At 38.5% G+C, this 16,691-nt stretch overlaps 1 protein-coding gene across 1 annotated transcript in view; it reads left to right on the forward strand.

Moving 5' to 3' along the window:
• The window catches only part of RELL1 (RELT like 1), a 38,545-nt gene that overhangs the window by 7,106 nt on the left and 14,748 nt on the right, over positions 1-16,691 (forward strand). Inside the window, exon 2 of the mRNA XM_070757100.1 lies at positions 16,175-16,405. Coding sequence (XP_070613201.1) covers positions 16,175-16,405 — 231 coding nt within the window. The remainder of the gene's footprint in view (positions 1-16,174; positions 16,406-16,691) is intronic.

The following is a 16,691-nucleotide window of genomic DNA, read 5'->3' on the forward strand; positions in this document are numbered from 1 at the left end:
TGGAAACAGCTGTGACTAACTCTGAAAACTAAGTTTCCCCAAACAGTCTTCATATGGTTTGAGTTTCGTTGTTTGTTTAAAAAAAGCCTTTTAGAGTTTTGTCACTTTTTTTAAAAAAACTTGGAAATGTTGTTATCCGATGCTCTAGAAGTAGGCTTTCACTTATAAGAATTCAAGGTAGGCTTTCACTTATAAGAATTCATTAAATAAAATAAATACATCCATTTAGTGATGGTTCAATATCACTGGTCAACACAAAACAAAATCATCAGCAAAAGTAATATATCTGTTTTATGGAGTTTGATGTGCTGATTCCAAAAGTATGCTTAGTTTTGCTCTATCACACAAAGTGTCTGATAGAGAAGTACAGTGATACCTTGTCTTACAAACTTAATTGGTTCTGGGACGAGGTTCTTAAGGTGAAAAGTTTGTAAGACGAAACAATGTTTCCCATAGGAATCAATGGAAATGCGATTAATGTGTGCAAGCCCAAAATTCATCCCTTTTGCCAGCCGAAGCGCCCGTTTTTGCGCTGCTGGGATTCCCCTGCAGCATCATAAAAACACGGAAGTCTGGAGGTGGGGTTTCCCATGGAGGGGAGCCTCAGGGGAATCCCAGCAGCGCAAAACCGGGTGCTTCGCTGGCAACGGAAATCCGGAGGCGGGGCATCCCAGTGGCAGCGGTGGGTTTGTAAGGTGAAAATAGTTCGTAAGAAGAGGCAAAAAAATCTTAAACCCCGGGTTTGTATCTTGAAAAGTTTGTATGACGAGGCGTTTGTAAGACGAGGTATCACTGTATTTTTGTTATTATGTTACTTCTGATATGTAGAATGCTGTTTTCTTAATTCACCAGTATAGTTATTATACCTTATAATAACGATGCTTGCTCCATGGAAACTCTACCTGCTACAAAAATACTACATATATTTTTGAAATCAGAACAAAAAAAATGATTTAGAAAAGTATAAGGCCAACTGCGATGATTACAAAAAATATTTTTTGTATACCTGTGTATTATACGGGCACTGGAAAAAGTGATTTATGACTATTTTTCACACTTATGACCCAGAGGTGGGTTACTGCTGGTTTGTACCGGTTCTTTAGAACTAGTAGCGGGAATTTGTTGAATCGGGAGCGATAGGCAGCTGGCCACACCCGCGAACCGGCTCTTGGCAGCGCCATAGGGGCGCCATCTTGGTTTTTTGGCTTCTGAGCACCAGCCAAAGCTGTTTTTTGCTTCTGCACATGTGTAGAAGTTTGAGTTTTCAGCGCTGCGCGATGTGGATGCATGGTGTGCAATGCGTGTGCATCAATAATGGGCTCCTACAGGTACAGTCAGGTACACAGAACCGGTAGGAATTTTTTTTTTCTTTTTTACCCTTCTGGGTTTTGGGTATGTTTTTCCTATTGTAGTAAATTAGGTTGAATGTGTATAATTTTAGAAGAGCTGTGTGTGTGTGTGTGTGTACATACGCATACAGTTTGTATAGTAGATAACGTATATTTTTGTGTGCCTGTGTGTAATATGTGTGTACACATATGGCAATATATACATAGAATTAAATAGTATATTTTGGATGTTCAGTAATAGTAAATAGGTAGGGAAATTGTGTCTCTTTGAAGCAAGGAGAGGCCTAACCCAAACCCTTGACATGAGTGACGTCAAGTTGGCCACCTTTAAGCCAGTCATATGACCTTTAAGCCACTCCCCCAGTCACATGATCATCAAGCCACTCCCACCTGGTCACATGGCTGGCAAGCCACACCCACAAAATAAGCCATGCCCAAAGTGTAGTAGTAAAATTTTTGCATCACTTCACTGGTGTGCAACCACGCAGCATGGGTGGAATTCAGCTGTACGTAGGACGGTAAAACTAAAGTTATATTTATTATAGTTATAGTTTATTAGATTTGTTTATAGTTTATTAGATTTGAAGATTCCCGGTCAATGTGGAAGCCAGATTCATGTAATATTAGTAACTTATTAACTACAATGATTCACTTAACAACGGTGGCAAGAAAGGTTGTAAAATGGGGCAAACCCCACTTAACAAGTACCTTCACTTAGTGGTTCAGGTTTGGATTGCCGATACTGAATTTGAAGGGAACAAGCACTTGTTTCCCACAGGAGTGACGTCAATACGGTACCATGAAAAATATTTATTTTCTAATAGAACTTAGAATAATAGAGTTTGGAGACTTTTGGAGGTCTTCCAGTCCTGTAGTCCTACAGTTCCTCCCTTCAAAGTTTAAAAAAAGAAAAAAAAAGAAAAGCATCTGTTAGCCTATCCAGTTGTTGCTTAAAATTCAAAATCCTATCTTTACCCCCCCTTTCTTTGTTTTTCCACAATGCACTGACTGTTTTTCAGTTAAAACCCAAATAATAATTAAATGGAAATGTTTTTGGCATTCACTCCGAGTGTACGGAGAGGGGCGGTATACAAATCCAATAAGTAAGTAAGTAAGTAAGTAAGTAAGTAAGTAAATAAATAAATAAATTTGAGCCGGAGTAAATGTTACATCACAAAGAGTTAAACCTTTATGATGTCAGGAAGGAAGGAAGGAAGGAAAGAGAGAGGAAGAGGAATGAAGGAAAGAAAAAAGAGGGAGGGGGGAGAGAATGTCAATAAATCTAAGAGGTCAGTTTCCAAAAATCAAAAAAAGGAGGGAAAAATAATGTCTTTTTTAAACAATCAAATAAATTAAAGCGAACTGATAAATGATACAGGTCATAAAGAATAGAGATAAATAAATGAAAGATAACATGAGTAGTTCTCACAGACGATTGACTTACTATCCAAAGCATACCCGCTCTGAGGAGGTTTCGCTTCTCAATATAACTTTATTCCTTGAGATTTGGATTTCCATCTTCACTTCCTAGCAAACCACAGGATCTATAAGAAGAACTTAAGTATATAATACTGTTATTGTGTCTTTGAATAACTATCTGTTTCTTTTTCCTGAATTCTCTTTGACTTTCTTCCCTTTTTTTGGATATTTTTATTATTAGAAGAAGCTTGATTTGAACTATATGCATTGTTAAAAACCTTGGGTTCCTGCTCTATTCTTAACAGTTGAATTAAATATTATCCCCCTTCCTTTTCTCTTCTTGCACAACTCTCTTTACTTCATCTTTTTCCCTTCCTTTTTTTCTTCTCTCCTCCTAAAAGTTTTCTTTCCAATTCCTTTCTTTCTGTTCCTTATACACAGCTGACATTCCTTCCTTTTTTTTTTCTTCTTTTTTTTCTTTGGCTCCATTGTATTTGAAAAGGTACCTGCTTTTTTTTTCTTTTTAGCTCTGTGGCACTAAATAATAATATTTTTATTTTTTCCTTCTTTTCCCTTCTTTTTTCTTTTCCTTTGAACTTCGTTACTAATTGAATTGTTATTGAATTGGCATAGTCATATTATAAGGGAAACAAAATATATTGAATAGATTTGGAATTTATAGTAATTTCTTTTCCTTTTCACTACACATAAAATTGAAACTAACTTTAAAATTTGAAATAGTTGATTTTAATTTGATAATGTCCCACACCTCAACCCTTGTTAAAACAACCAAAAAACAAACCACACCAACTACTTTATCTCCACAAGTTTCACCGCACTCTTCTCCTTCGCATCAAGTGCTAACCATGTCTACTAAAGACAAAGACAAAGACAAAACAATGCAGTCCAACCTTGCAACTATACATGAAACTTTGAATACTCTGAAGGACTTTATGGTCAAATCACAAGAAGATGCTACCCAACAAAGAGAGGCCATAAAGGAGGAGGCAACACAGCAAAGAGAAGCCATAAAGGAGGAGGCAACACAACAAAGAGAAGCTATAAAAGCTGACTTAGCAGAATTTAAAGTGGAGATGGCCCAAATGAAAGCTGATATGGGTGAGATGAAAGACCAGATAAAGCAGATTCAACAAACACTTCAAGAAAGTGATGACCGAGTTAAAAAAGTTGAAGAACAATCTGACAAAAATGAGAAAAGAATGGAATATCTTGAAGGGAGAGCCGATGAGAGATACAAAAGATACGATGAATCCATTATCCAACTGGAGATGCAACGAGCTTCGTACGGACTTCGATTTCAGAATTTAAAAGAGGAAAAAGATGAAGATTTAAAAGTGACTATGGCGGAACTCATTGGAGGTATACTTCAAGAGGACCCCATAGCTTTACAGAGAGAAATCGATGAAGTTTACAGAATCTCGAATAGCTATATCCGTCGGCACAATCTTCCAAGAGAGATACATATTAAATTTACAAGAAAGGCGTTGCGAGATGAGATACTTCACTACTCAAGAAACTCCCCGCCCCAACGCCATGGAGTAGAAATAAAGATATTAAAGCAAGTTCCAAGAAGTGTCAGAGAAAATAGAAGAGACTATCACTTTCTAACAAAAATTTTGATCAAAGAAAACATTACCTACCGTTGGCTTATTCCACAAGGACTTTCTCTGACATGGCGTTCTACAAGGTACAAATTGGAAAATGTAGATCAAGCCATGTACTTTCTTGAACAGAGTGGTTTGGGCCACTCCGACTACGCAAGTAACCAACAAGTGGTTCAACTACAACTAGTTCAACAGCAACCAGGGGAAAAACCACCAACTCAGCAAGAAGAAAACCTGGGGGCAACTGCTCAAGTAATAGAGCAGGACCAAGGTGCGAGAAGAGTTCAACCTCAGCGAGAAACTAAAAAACCCATTAAATGACAATGAATAAAGATTTTAAAATCTTCTCTGTAAATGTTAATGGACTTAATGAACCGAGAAAAAGGAAGCAAATTTTTTCTAAAATTAGAAATCAAAATGTTCAGATTGCAATACTACAAGAAGTGCATATTAAAAAAGATAATCAAAAATTACTGTTGAATCCCAAAATTGGAAAAATGTATGCTGCATTAGCAGACCAAAAAAAAAGGGGTGTAGTGATGTATGTCAAGAATTCTATAAATTCCAAACAAATATATAAGGATAAAGAGGGTAGGATATTGATTGTACAAGTAGATATTGAACCTAGACCTCTAGTGGTTGTTTCTATTTATGCTCCCAATGAAGACCAAATGACATTTTATAAAAATTTACACCAAACAATAATAGATTTAGCTATTGACAATGTATTGATAATAGGTGATTTCAATGCTATCGCGAATAGACAACTAGACCATTCAGGAGGGGGAGGTAATAAAAAAAGGGGAAAAGGTAAAAAAACAAGAAGAAATTTGTTACCTAGTACTTTTCAAAAAATGAAAGCGGAACTACTACTAAGCGACATTTGGAGGGAAAGACACCCTCACAAAAGGCAATTTACCTTTTACTCCAATCCTCACAAAATTTGGACGAGAATTGACATGTTATGGGCACCAAAAACGGTGGCAGAACAAATAAGAGAGGTTGAGATAGACGTTAATACATGGGCTGATCACAACCCAATAGTGGTCTATATGACGATGAACAATAAACAGAACAACTGGCGGATGAATAGATATATATTAAATGATAAGAAATATAAGGATTGGATTGAAAAGGAACTAAAAATATTTTTTGAAATTAATAAAACATCAGACACTACTCCACAGAACTTATGGGATACAGCTAAAGCGTATATAAGGGGTTTAACAATATCTTACACAGCAAAACACAATAAGGAAAAGAAATTAGAGTATTTACAATTAACAAACGAACTAAAACAATTAGAATCCCTATCGCAGCAACATACTAAGAACAGAGATCTAAAGACAGAAATAAACGTAATTAAACATAAAATTAGAGTTACAGAACAAAACCAACTAACTGAAAAGATCAAAAGAGCAAAGCAACATTATTTTGAACATGCAAATAAACCTGGCAGATGGTTAGCGTACAAACTTAGAAAACAGAGTCAATCAAAATTAATCCAAAAATTAGAAGATAAAGATGGTAAAATAAAATATGACACAAAAGGCAAGGCAGACATTGTTTATAATTTTTATAAAGAATTATATGCTAAAGCTCATGTTATCGAAGATGAAGTTTTTAACTATTTAGAGGCTTCAAATCTACCACAAATAACAGAAGATCAACAGGCCACCATGGACGGACCAATAACAATGGAGGAACTTTTAACAACAATTAAAAAACAGAAAAACAACAAGGCTACAGGCCCAGATGCCATACCTGCAGAATGGTACAAGATAGATAACGAAATAATAAGAAACCATATGTTAGAAACTTTTAATTTATGTAGACTGGAGGGGAAAATTCCCAAATCTTGGTCAGAATCACTGACAACCTTAATACATAAACAGGGTACAGAACCAGAAAAGATTAAAAATTATAGGCCTATATCACTATTAAATGTAGATTATAAGATTTTTATCGCCATTTATGCAGAGAGACTTAAAAGAGTTATAAATGGAATAATACACCAAGACCAAAATGGGTTTCTTCCAGGAAGACAAATTAAAAACAATATTAGAACTGTAATAAATATACTAGAGTACTATGAACAACACCCAGACAAGACGGCATCTTTAATGTTTTTGGACGCTCAAAAAGCCTTTGACAACGTTAATTGGATATTTATAAAAATGCAATTAAATAAAATGAGATTTGGCCCAAAATTTGTTAACCTAATAGACACCATATATTCAAAACAAACAACGAATATAATATTGAATAATAGCCAATTACCAACACTTGACATAAATAAGGGAGTTCGCCAAGGATGTCCTATATCACCATTGCTATTTATCATGACCCTTGAAACTTTATTAATTAAAATAAGAGCGGACCCCAAAATAAAAGGTTTAACCGTAGGAGATGAAACCTACAAACTCCAGGCCTTTGCAGACGATCTAATGTTTATAATTGAAGAGCCGATTACAACAGTTCCTACTTTACTACAAACCATTGAACAGTATGGAAATGTAGCAGGTTTAAAGATAAACAAAAGCAAAACACATTACTTGACTAAAAACATGAATAAAATACTAGAAACGAAATTAGAAAGTATTTCTGCAATAAAGATCGTAAAAAAGGTAAAATATTTAGGAATAAATTTAACAGCGAAAACAATAACATTAAAAAATGATAATTATATGAAATTATTAGCAGAAATTAAAAATGACTTAGCAATGTGGAATAATTTGAAAATATCTTTCTTAGGAAGAATTGCAACAATCAAGATGAACATTTTACCCAAGGTTTTATTTCTTTTCCAGACAATACCAATAAACCCAGGGGGTATCTTTTTAAAAACTCTAACAAACTTAGTTAAAAAATTTATATGGCAAGGTAAAAAAGCAAGGATAAAAATGAATTGTTTAGAAGATATTAAAGAAAGAGGCGGATTTGGCCTTCCAAATTGGAAACTATACTATCAGGCCGCTGCATTAACATGGCTTAGAGATTGGATAACTTTAGATAACAAAAGAATACTCGACCTAGAAGGACATGATTTAATGCTTGGATGGCACGCATTTTTATGGTATGACAAGGACAAAAATCATTCATATTTTAAAAGGCATACGTTGAGGAAATACTTATTAGAAGTATGGAAAGACATAAAGAAAAATCATTTTTTAAGTATCCCAGACTGGCTAGCTCCTTTAGAAGCAATAATACATCCAAAGTCTATAAAAGATAGGAAAATAACTTATAGATATAAAGAACTATTAAATGATCAGATGAAGCTTAAATCTAGAATTGAATTACAAGAAGAAGGCACAATAATAGATTGGTGGCACTATGCCCAGATCCGATCCAGATATCAGAAGGACAAAATTCTTTACATTTTTAATAAAAGTAAAAATCCTTTAACTACTTTAATCACCATCAATTCAACAAAAATGATAGGGAAAATATATAAACTACTTATTGCTCATAAAAATATAGAGTTGACTTTAAAAGATACTATGATAAGATGGTGTAGAAATATTGGTAAGGAAATAGATATAGACACATGGGAGAAAGTATGGACTAATAATTGGAAAATGACTAAATCAGTTTCCCTAAAAGAAAATCAAATCAAAATGTTTTATAGATGGCACCTTCCACCAAATAGGATAGCAAAAATGTTTCCTAAAACATCCCCAATATGCTGGAAATGTAAGAAGGATATAGGAACCTATTATCATCAATGGTGGACATGTGGTAAAGCAAAAATATATTGGAAAATGATTGAAAAAATGTTAAAAGAAATAATAAAGCAAGATATAGATAATACCCCGGAATTCTATTTACTAGGTGTTACAAATCAGACCTATAAGAAAGAAATCTTTTATTTAATTATACATATATTAACTGCGGCTAGAATAATATATGCGCAAAATTGGAAAGGGGAGGAAATCCCCAAGGAAGAAGAGGTTATAGCTAAAATATTAGATTGCGCTGAAATGGATATGATGACAAGAAGATTAAACGATCAAGAGGATACTAAATTTTATGAAACATGGAACAATGTCTATAGATGGATAGATAAGAAAAAATAAGATATATCCTTAGTTGTTTTTTTTTTTGTGTTAGTTTTTACCTAGGTGATAATAATACTAATATTAGTTTAAAAGGACTTTTTGATGATTATGATATAGTAGTGTATGTATGTATAAGTACAAGCAATATACCAAGATGTATAATAGTTGAATTTAGCTTTATTGTTTGAATTGAAGGTTTGACATTATTTTACTAAAGTAACTAAGATTATATTAAAGGTATTTTTTGGTAATTATGTTATACTAACCTTACTTAATACTCATATCAAGATTTGTAAAACTTTAACTCAAATTTATTAACTTTTTCTACTATAATAGTTAACATATATTTAACTATGTATTCTTTTTCTATACTTGAATGTATACTTTCAAAAGAAGCGGGGGAAATATACCCCCACTTTATGTTTATTGTTTGTATGTATTTGTTTGTTTTTATGAAAAAATAATAAAAAAATTTAAAAAAAAAAAACAAAGAGTTAAACCTTTATGATGTCAGGAAGGAAGGAAGGAAGGAAAGAGAGAGGAAGAGGAATGAAGGAAAGAAAAAAGAGGGAGGGGGGAGAGAATGTCAATAAATCTAAGAGGTCAGTTTCCAAAAATCAAAAAAAGGAGGGAAAAATAATGTCTTTTTTAAACAATCAAATAAATTAAAGCGAACTGATAAATGATACAGGTCATAAAGAATAGAGATAAATAAATGAAAGATAACATGAGTAGTTCTCACAGACGATTGACTTACTATCCAAAGCATACCCGCTCTGAGGAGGTTTCGCTTCTCATTCAAGAAGCTTCTTCGCTTCTGAAGAAGAACTGAAGCAATTCTTCAGTCAGAACCGAAGAAGCTTCTTCGAGGAGAGGTGAAATGTCTTCAAGGAAAAAACGAAAGTCCAGTTGCCTTTTGAAAAAGCTCTTTGGTGGCAACATAATCTGGATGATTGACAATCTCTATAAACAAGCTCGCATTTAATTCTGAGTCAGGATCATGCATACATTCTGGAAATGTAGAAGACTATTTATAGCAGTCTGCCTTGTAAAAAGTCGGTGACTTTAATTTTGCTTTGCGTATTGTTCTTTTTCCAAGCTAGGAAGAGGAATTTGGAATTCAGCATACTATGCATAAACTCTTTACAAAGGATGTGAGGGCACATTCCTCTCTTTAAAAATTACAATTTGGAATTTGACAGTGACCAAACGAAGTTAGGAAAACTAGGGAAACAATTTTGCACTAATCGTCAACTTTACTGTTTAGGAAAAGTGAATTTTTGGGAAATGTTCCAGGGTGGGGTTTTTTTGGACACTAAAGAATTGCTAAGAATTGGAAGAGTGAATTACCCAAAGCAAGGATGAAGGGAAGGATAAATAATTCAGATTCTGGAGGGAAAGAATTCAAATTCCAGAGAAAGAATTCAAATTCCGGAGGGAATCTAAGAGAGCTAGTTTGGTATAATGTTTAAAGAAATAGGGAGATATAATCTGTTCTTTAGAATTCCTGTCTTTAGAATTCCTGTCTTAGACATGAAAGCTATCTGAGTGATTTTGGGCCAATTACCAAGAGACGGTGAATTCTAGTCCCGCCTTAGGCATGAAAGTTGACCAGATGACTTTGGGCCAATCACCAGGAGACGGTGAATTCTAGTCCCGCCTTAGGCATGAATGTTGGCTAGATGACTTTGTGCCAATCACCAGGAGATGGAGGATTCTAGTCCAGTCTTAGACATGAAAAGTGACTTTGGGCCAATCACCAGGAGACAGAGAGTTCTAGTCCCGCCTTAGGCATGAAAATTGGCTGGATGACTTTGGATCAATCACGAGGAGATAATGAATTCTAGTCCCACCTTAGGCATGAAGGCTTTCTGACTAATTTTGGGCCAATCACCAGGAGACAGAGAGTTCTAGTCCCGCCTTAGATGTGAAAGTTGGCTGGATGACTTTGGGCCAACCACCAAGAAGAGACAGAGAGTTCTAGTTCTGCCTTAGACATGAAGGGTGTCTGACTGATTTTGGGCCAATCACCAGGAGATAGAGAGTTCTAGTCCCGCCTTAGATGTGAAAGTTGGTTGGATGACTTTGGGCCAACCACCAAGAAGAGACAGAGAGTTCTAGTTCTGCCTTAGACATGAAGGGTGTCTGACTGATTTTGGGCCAATCACCAGGAGATAGAGAGTTCTAGTCCCGCCTTAGATGTGAAAGTTGGCTGGATGACTTTGGGCCAACCACCAAGAAGAGAAAGAGAGTTCTAGTCCTGCCTTAGACATGAAAGCTGTCTGGGTGATTTTGGGCCAATCACCAGGAGACAGAGTTCTAGTCCCGCCTTAGATGTGAAAGTTGGCTGCGTGACTTTGGGCCAACCACCAAGAAGAGATAGAGAGTTCTAGTCCCGCCTTAGACATGAAAGCTGTCTGAGTGATTTGGGGCCAATCACCAGGAGACAGAGAGTTCTAGTCCCGCCTTAGATGTGAAAGTTGGCTGCGTGACTTTGGGCCAACCACCAAGAAGAGACAGAGAGTTCTTGTCCCGCCTTAGACATGAAAGCTGTCTGGGTGATTTTGGGCCAATCACCAGGAGACAGAGTTCTAGTCCCGCCTTAGATGTGAAAGTTGGCTGCGTGACTTTGGGCCAACCACCAAGAAGAGACAGAGAGTTCTAGTCCCGTCTTAGACATGAAAGCTGTCTGAGTGATTTTGGGCCAATCACCAGGAGACTCGGAGTTCTAGTCCTGCCTCAGGCATGAGCACTGTCTGAGTGATTTTGGGCCAATCACCAGGAGATGGTGAGTTCTACTTCCTCCTTATGGAGGATGGATGATTTTGGACCGGTCAGCCCAACAACCTCATTTGACAAGGTTGTTGGGATAAATAGATTGAGGAAGCAGCATTCATGTGCTCATTGCCTGGAGTTACTTATAAAGTTAGATAAAAATCAAATAAACACCAAGTGGGACAGGCGTACATGCACCCCCGCATGAGATTTCCTAACACGTGCATGCGGAGCAAGCAAAATCTCATGTGAACATGCTCAAGATTTTGGCGATCTTCGCCGATTCTTTGCTTCTGCGCATGCGCGGAAGCAAAAATATCAGCGAAAATTGCCGAAATCTCGCTCTTATGCATATCCTCACGTGAGCTTTCTCTTGCACCGCATTGTGGTGTGGCTTGCATTGGCTGCCGATCAGTTTCCGGTCACAATTCAAAGTGTTGGTCATGACCTTTAAAGCCCTACATGGCATTGGACCAGATTATCTCCGGAACCGCCTGCTACCGCACGAATCCCAGCGACCGATAAGGTCCCACAGAGTTGGCCTTCTCCGGGTCCCGTCGACTAAACAATGTTGTTTGGTGGCCCCCAGGGGAAGAGCCTTCTCTGTGGCGGCCCCGGCCCTCTGGAACCAACTCCCCCCGGAGATTAGAACTGCCCCCACCCTCCCTGTCTTTCGTAAACTACTCAAGACTCACTTATGCCGCAGGCCATTACAAGTTATGCATGGTATGTTTGTGTGTATGTTTGGTTTTATAATAAGAGTTTTTATTTGTTTTATTATTGGATTGTTACATGTTGTTTTTTATCATTGCTGTTAGCTGCCCCGAGTCTACAGAGAGGGGCGGCATACAAATCCAAATAATAATAATAATAATAATAATAATAATAATAATAATAATAATAATAATAATAATAATAATAATGCATGGAAGCAAAATCTCACGCCAATGGCTGCACACGAGCCTCATGGGCGCCCGCAACAGCCTTGAAGGGCGCACTAGTGGCGCCAAAGATGGCAGGCCTTCTCTGCTTTAGGGGTGAAGTAAAAATGAGTGGCTACAACAGGTTTCTGAGCAGAGGTAAAGGAGCTAACTATGAAATAACTATGAAAACACATAGATTATAAGCCTGAAAAAAACTTGATGAGAAAAGTATTGGTATGTATGTAATGTCTTAGCAGCAGCGAGGATTATTTTTGCACAACTCCGGATAAATGAAGATATACCACGAGATGAAGCAATACTGCATTTTTCAGAATAAAAGACTCACCCTTTTCCGCCCTAAAAGAGGGTGGAAATGTTGGTGCGTCTTATACACCGAATAGAGCCATTTTTGGCTTCCTGAAGCCCCCCAAAATTGTCACTTTTTTGGGGGGGAAAATGGGGTACACAGAGGCTTTGGGCTGCCTGCAGAGTGCTTTTGGGGGCTGGGGTAACGCTCTCTACATGGGGCTACCTTTGAAGAGTGTTCGGAAACTTCAGATCGTGCAGAATGCAGCTGCGAGAGCAATCATGGGCTTCCCTAAATATGCCAATGTTACTCCAACACTCCGCAGTGTGCATTGGTTGCCGATCAGTTTCCGGTCACAATTCAAAGTGTTGGTCATCACCTATAAAGCCCTTCATGTCACTGGACCAGGGTATCTATGAAACCACCTTCTGCCGCACGAATCCCAGTGACCGGTTAGGTCCCACAGAGTTGGTCTCCTCCGGGTCCCGTCGACTAAACAATGTTGTTTGGCGGGACCCAGAGGAAGAGCCTTCTCTGTGGCAGCTCCGACCCTCTGGAATCAGCTCCCTCCGGAGATTAGAACTGCCCCCACCCTCCTTGCCTTTCGTAAACTCATTAAAACCCACCTCTGTCGTCAAGCGTGGGGGAACTGAAACATCTCCCCCTGCCTATGTAGTTTTCTGTGTATGATATGACTGTATGTATGTTTTTTTAATATATTGGGGTTTCTTGTTTTTTAGACTTTTTAAATGTATTACTGTTGTTTTAGAGTCTAACTATTAGATTTGTCATTATATATTGTTTTTATCATTGCTGTGAGCCACCCCGAGTCTACGGAGAGGGGCGGCATACAAATCTAATAAATAATAATAATAAATAATAATAAAAACACTCCTGTTTTTGCAAAAGATAAAAATGGGTATGTGGGGTGCACAGAGGGTTTGGGAGACTTGCAGAATGCTCCTGGGGGCTTCGGGAAGGCAAAACCTTTTTTTTTTACTTACCTCTTTGAAATCTTGATGTGTCTTATACACCAGTGCGTCTTATAGTCCGAAAAATACGGTAGTCAAGAAGATACAGTGATACCTCGTCTTACAAACGCCTCATCATACAAACTTTTCGAGATACAAACCCGGGGTTTAAGATTTTTTTGCTTCTTCGTACAAACTATTTTCACCTTACAAACCTATCACCGCCGCTGGGATGCCCCGCCTCCGGACTTCCATTGCCAGCGAAGCACCCGTTTTTGCGCTGCTGGGATTCCCCTGAGGCTCCCCTCCATGGGAAACCCCACCTCTGGACTTCCGTGTTTTTGTGATGCTGCAGGGGAATCCCAGCAGGGAAATCCCAGCAGCGCAAAAACGGGCGCTTCACTGGCAATGGAAGTCCAGAGGTGGGGTTTCTCAGCAAGGGGAGCCTCAGTGAAATCGCAGTATTGCAAAAACACAGAAGTCCAGAGGTGGGGTTTTGAGGACTTCAGTGTTTTTGCGATGCTGTGATTTCACTGATGCTCCCTTCACTGGGAAACTCCACCTCCGGACTTCCGTTGCCAGCGAAGTGCTTGCTTTTGTGATGCTGGAATTCCCCTGCTGGGATTCCCCTGTAGCATCGCAAAAACACAGAAGTCTGGAGGTGGGGTTTCCTATGGAGGGGAACCTCAGGAGAATCCCAACAGCGCAAAACGGGAGCTTCGGCTGGCAAAAGGGGTGAATTTTGGGCTTGCACGCATTAATCGCTTTTCCATTGATTCCTATGGGAAACATCTTACAAACTTTTCACCTTAAGAACCTCATCCCGGAACCAAATAAGTTTGTAAGACAAGGTATCACTGTACTAGATTGGGCAGAAATTGATAGACTGACCTTGAAAATTAAGCAGAAAGAGGACATCACATGTTTTCAAAAAGTGGAATTTATGTTACCAACAGTTGGAAAAAAGTGGTGGAGATTAAGAATGTAAACTTGCATTCTTAAGCAAATTAAATACCCAGACAACACAATGTTTATTAATCGCTAAGAAATGCATTTAATAGAAAATCAATTCAAAAAGGAAAAAAATAACTATGAAAACAGAGGGAAATGACATTTATGATTTGGTGAACTTGTGGATTTCAAGAGGAAATCCGTTTCCTGGATTTGTCCGGTGTTGAATAGAAGTAACAGAAATATAGGAAGGTGAAAAATAATGCATTTCACTGTTCTGATGCTTGGCGGAAATTGATCTCATGACAGCTTATAGGACATGATTGAAAAGACTCCAACAAAATATTTTTGGGAGAGGATTTGGCTTTGCAAGTTAGACAGAAGTCTTCTAGAGGAACAACTTCCCCTCCCCTCCCCTCCCCTTTTAAGACCTGTGGATTTCAATTCCCAGAATTCCTGACTTCATGAAAGCATGGCCCTTTTATGACTTGCGGACTTCAAGTCCCAGAATTCCTGAGCCTGCATAGAAACATGGCCCTTTTATGACTTCGTCTCCCAGGATTCCAGAGCTGGAATAGGAACATGGCCCTTTTAAGACCTTTGGACTTCAATTCCCAGAATTCCTGACTTCATGAGAGCATGGCCCTTTTATGACTTGCGGACTTCAAGTCCCAGAATTCCTGAGCCTGCATAGAAACATGGCCCTTTTATGACTTCGTCTCCCAGGATTCCAGAGCTGGCATACCAAAATGGCCCTTTTAAGACCTGTGGACTTCAACTCCCAGAATTCCAGAGCTGGCATGGGGACAGGACCCTTTTAAGACCTGTGGACTGCAATTCCCAGAATTCCTGAGTCAGCCATAATTTATTAGATTTGTATGCCGCCCCTCTCCGAGGACTCAGAGTGGCTCACAACAACAATACAAGATGTACACATCTAATATTAAAAACAATTTAAAACCCTCATTATAAAAAGAAAAACAATCACACAACCTAACAATCCATACATAAAACCATAGTAGCTAGGAGTGTATTAATTTTCCCATGCCTGGTGACATAGATGGGTCTTCAAAAGCTTTCGAAAGGCAAGGAGAGTGGGGGCAGTTTTAATCTCTGGGGGGAGTTGATTCCAAAGGGCCAGGGCCGCCACAGAGAAGGCTATTCCCCTGGGTTACACCAGATGACATTGTTTAGTCGACGGGACCCGGAGAAGGCCAACTCTGTAGGACCTAATCGGTAGCTAGGATTTGTGCGGCAGAAGGCGGTACCAAAGATATTTTGGTCCGATGCCATGTAGGGCTTTATAGATCATAACTAATGCTTTGAATTGTGACCGGAAATTGATCGGCAGCCAGTGCCGGCCGCGGAGTGTTGATGAGACATGGGCATATCTGGGAAAGCCCATGATTGCTCTCGCGGCCACATTCTGCACGATCTGAAGTTTCCGAACACTTTTCAAAGGTAGCCCCATGTAGAGAGTTGCTTTATATTAGCAAGTTCTAATGCTACCCCTTCACTAAAACAGGTATGGGCATGGCCAGCGTGTGACTCATCCAGCCTGCGGACTGGGAGTTTAGACATTCTACTCCCTCTCCCCACCTGAAAAGAACTTTGTTCCAATTGCCAGTTGCCTTATATTAACACGCTTTGATGCTGAGGAGTTACACATTCTACATAAATTTTCAAGCTTTAAGTGTCAAGTGTATCAAGTTCTCTAGATATTTGACTTGTTGCATTGTCCAAGGGTAGACTTGACCGACACGTTAACCTCTTTCACCTTCTGTTTTGCCTAGGAACTCCTAAAGTCTTGGCAAGCCACAATATTGGAGACGGGGCAAATAAATCTGAAAACGGCGCTTCCAAAGATGCGGGAGGACATCCGGAATATATAGCGTTTTTCCTGATTCCGGTATTCTTTGTTATGGGGCTGTTGGGGATTTTAATTTGCCACATGCTGAAGAAAAAAGGCTATCGGTGTACGACTGAAGCAGAGGAAGAAGATGAACAGTTTGCGGAAAAGATAGGTAAGGAAGAGGCTTTAAAAAAGTTGTTTCTGTATACATACAGGCGTAGAGGAAAAGTTTTGGGTTTTCCCTGAGTTCTAAGTTGGGTTTCTCCTCAATTCCTATCCGTTGTTTCTTGTCCTGCCTTCAGGTGCTTTGAAGAATAAACTCTTTGTTTCTTTGTTTCTTTCCTTCCTTCCTTCCTTCCTTCCTTCCTTCCATCCTTCCTTCCTGTAACTAAACTGCACTGGGATTTTTCCTCTTTCTTTCTTTCTTTCTTTCTTTCTTTCTTTCTTTCCTTCCCTCC

This window comes from Erythrolamprus reginae, chromosome 7 (genome assembly GCF_031021105.1).
Source record: "Erythrolamprus reginae isolate rEryReg1 chromosome 7, rEryReg1.hap1, whole genome shotgun sequence".
NCBI lineage: Eukaryota > Metazoa > Chordata > Lepidosauria > Squamata > Dipsadidae > Erythrolamprus > Erythrolamprus reginae.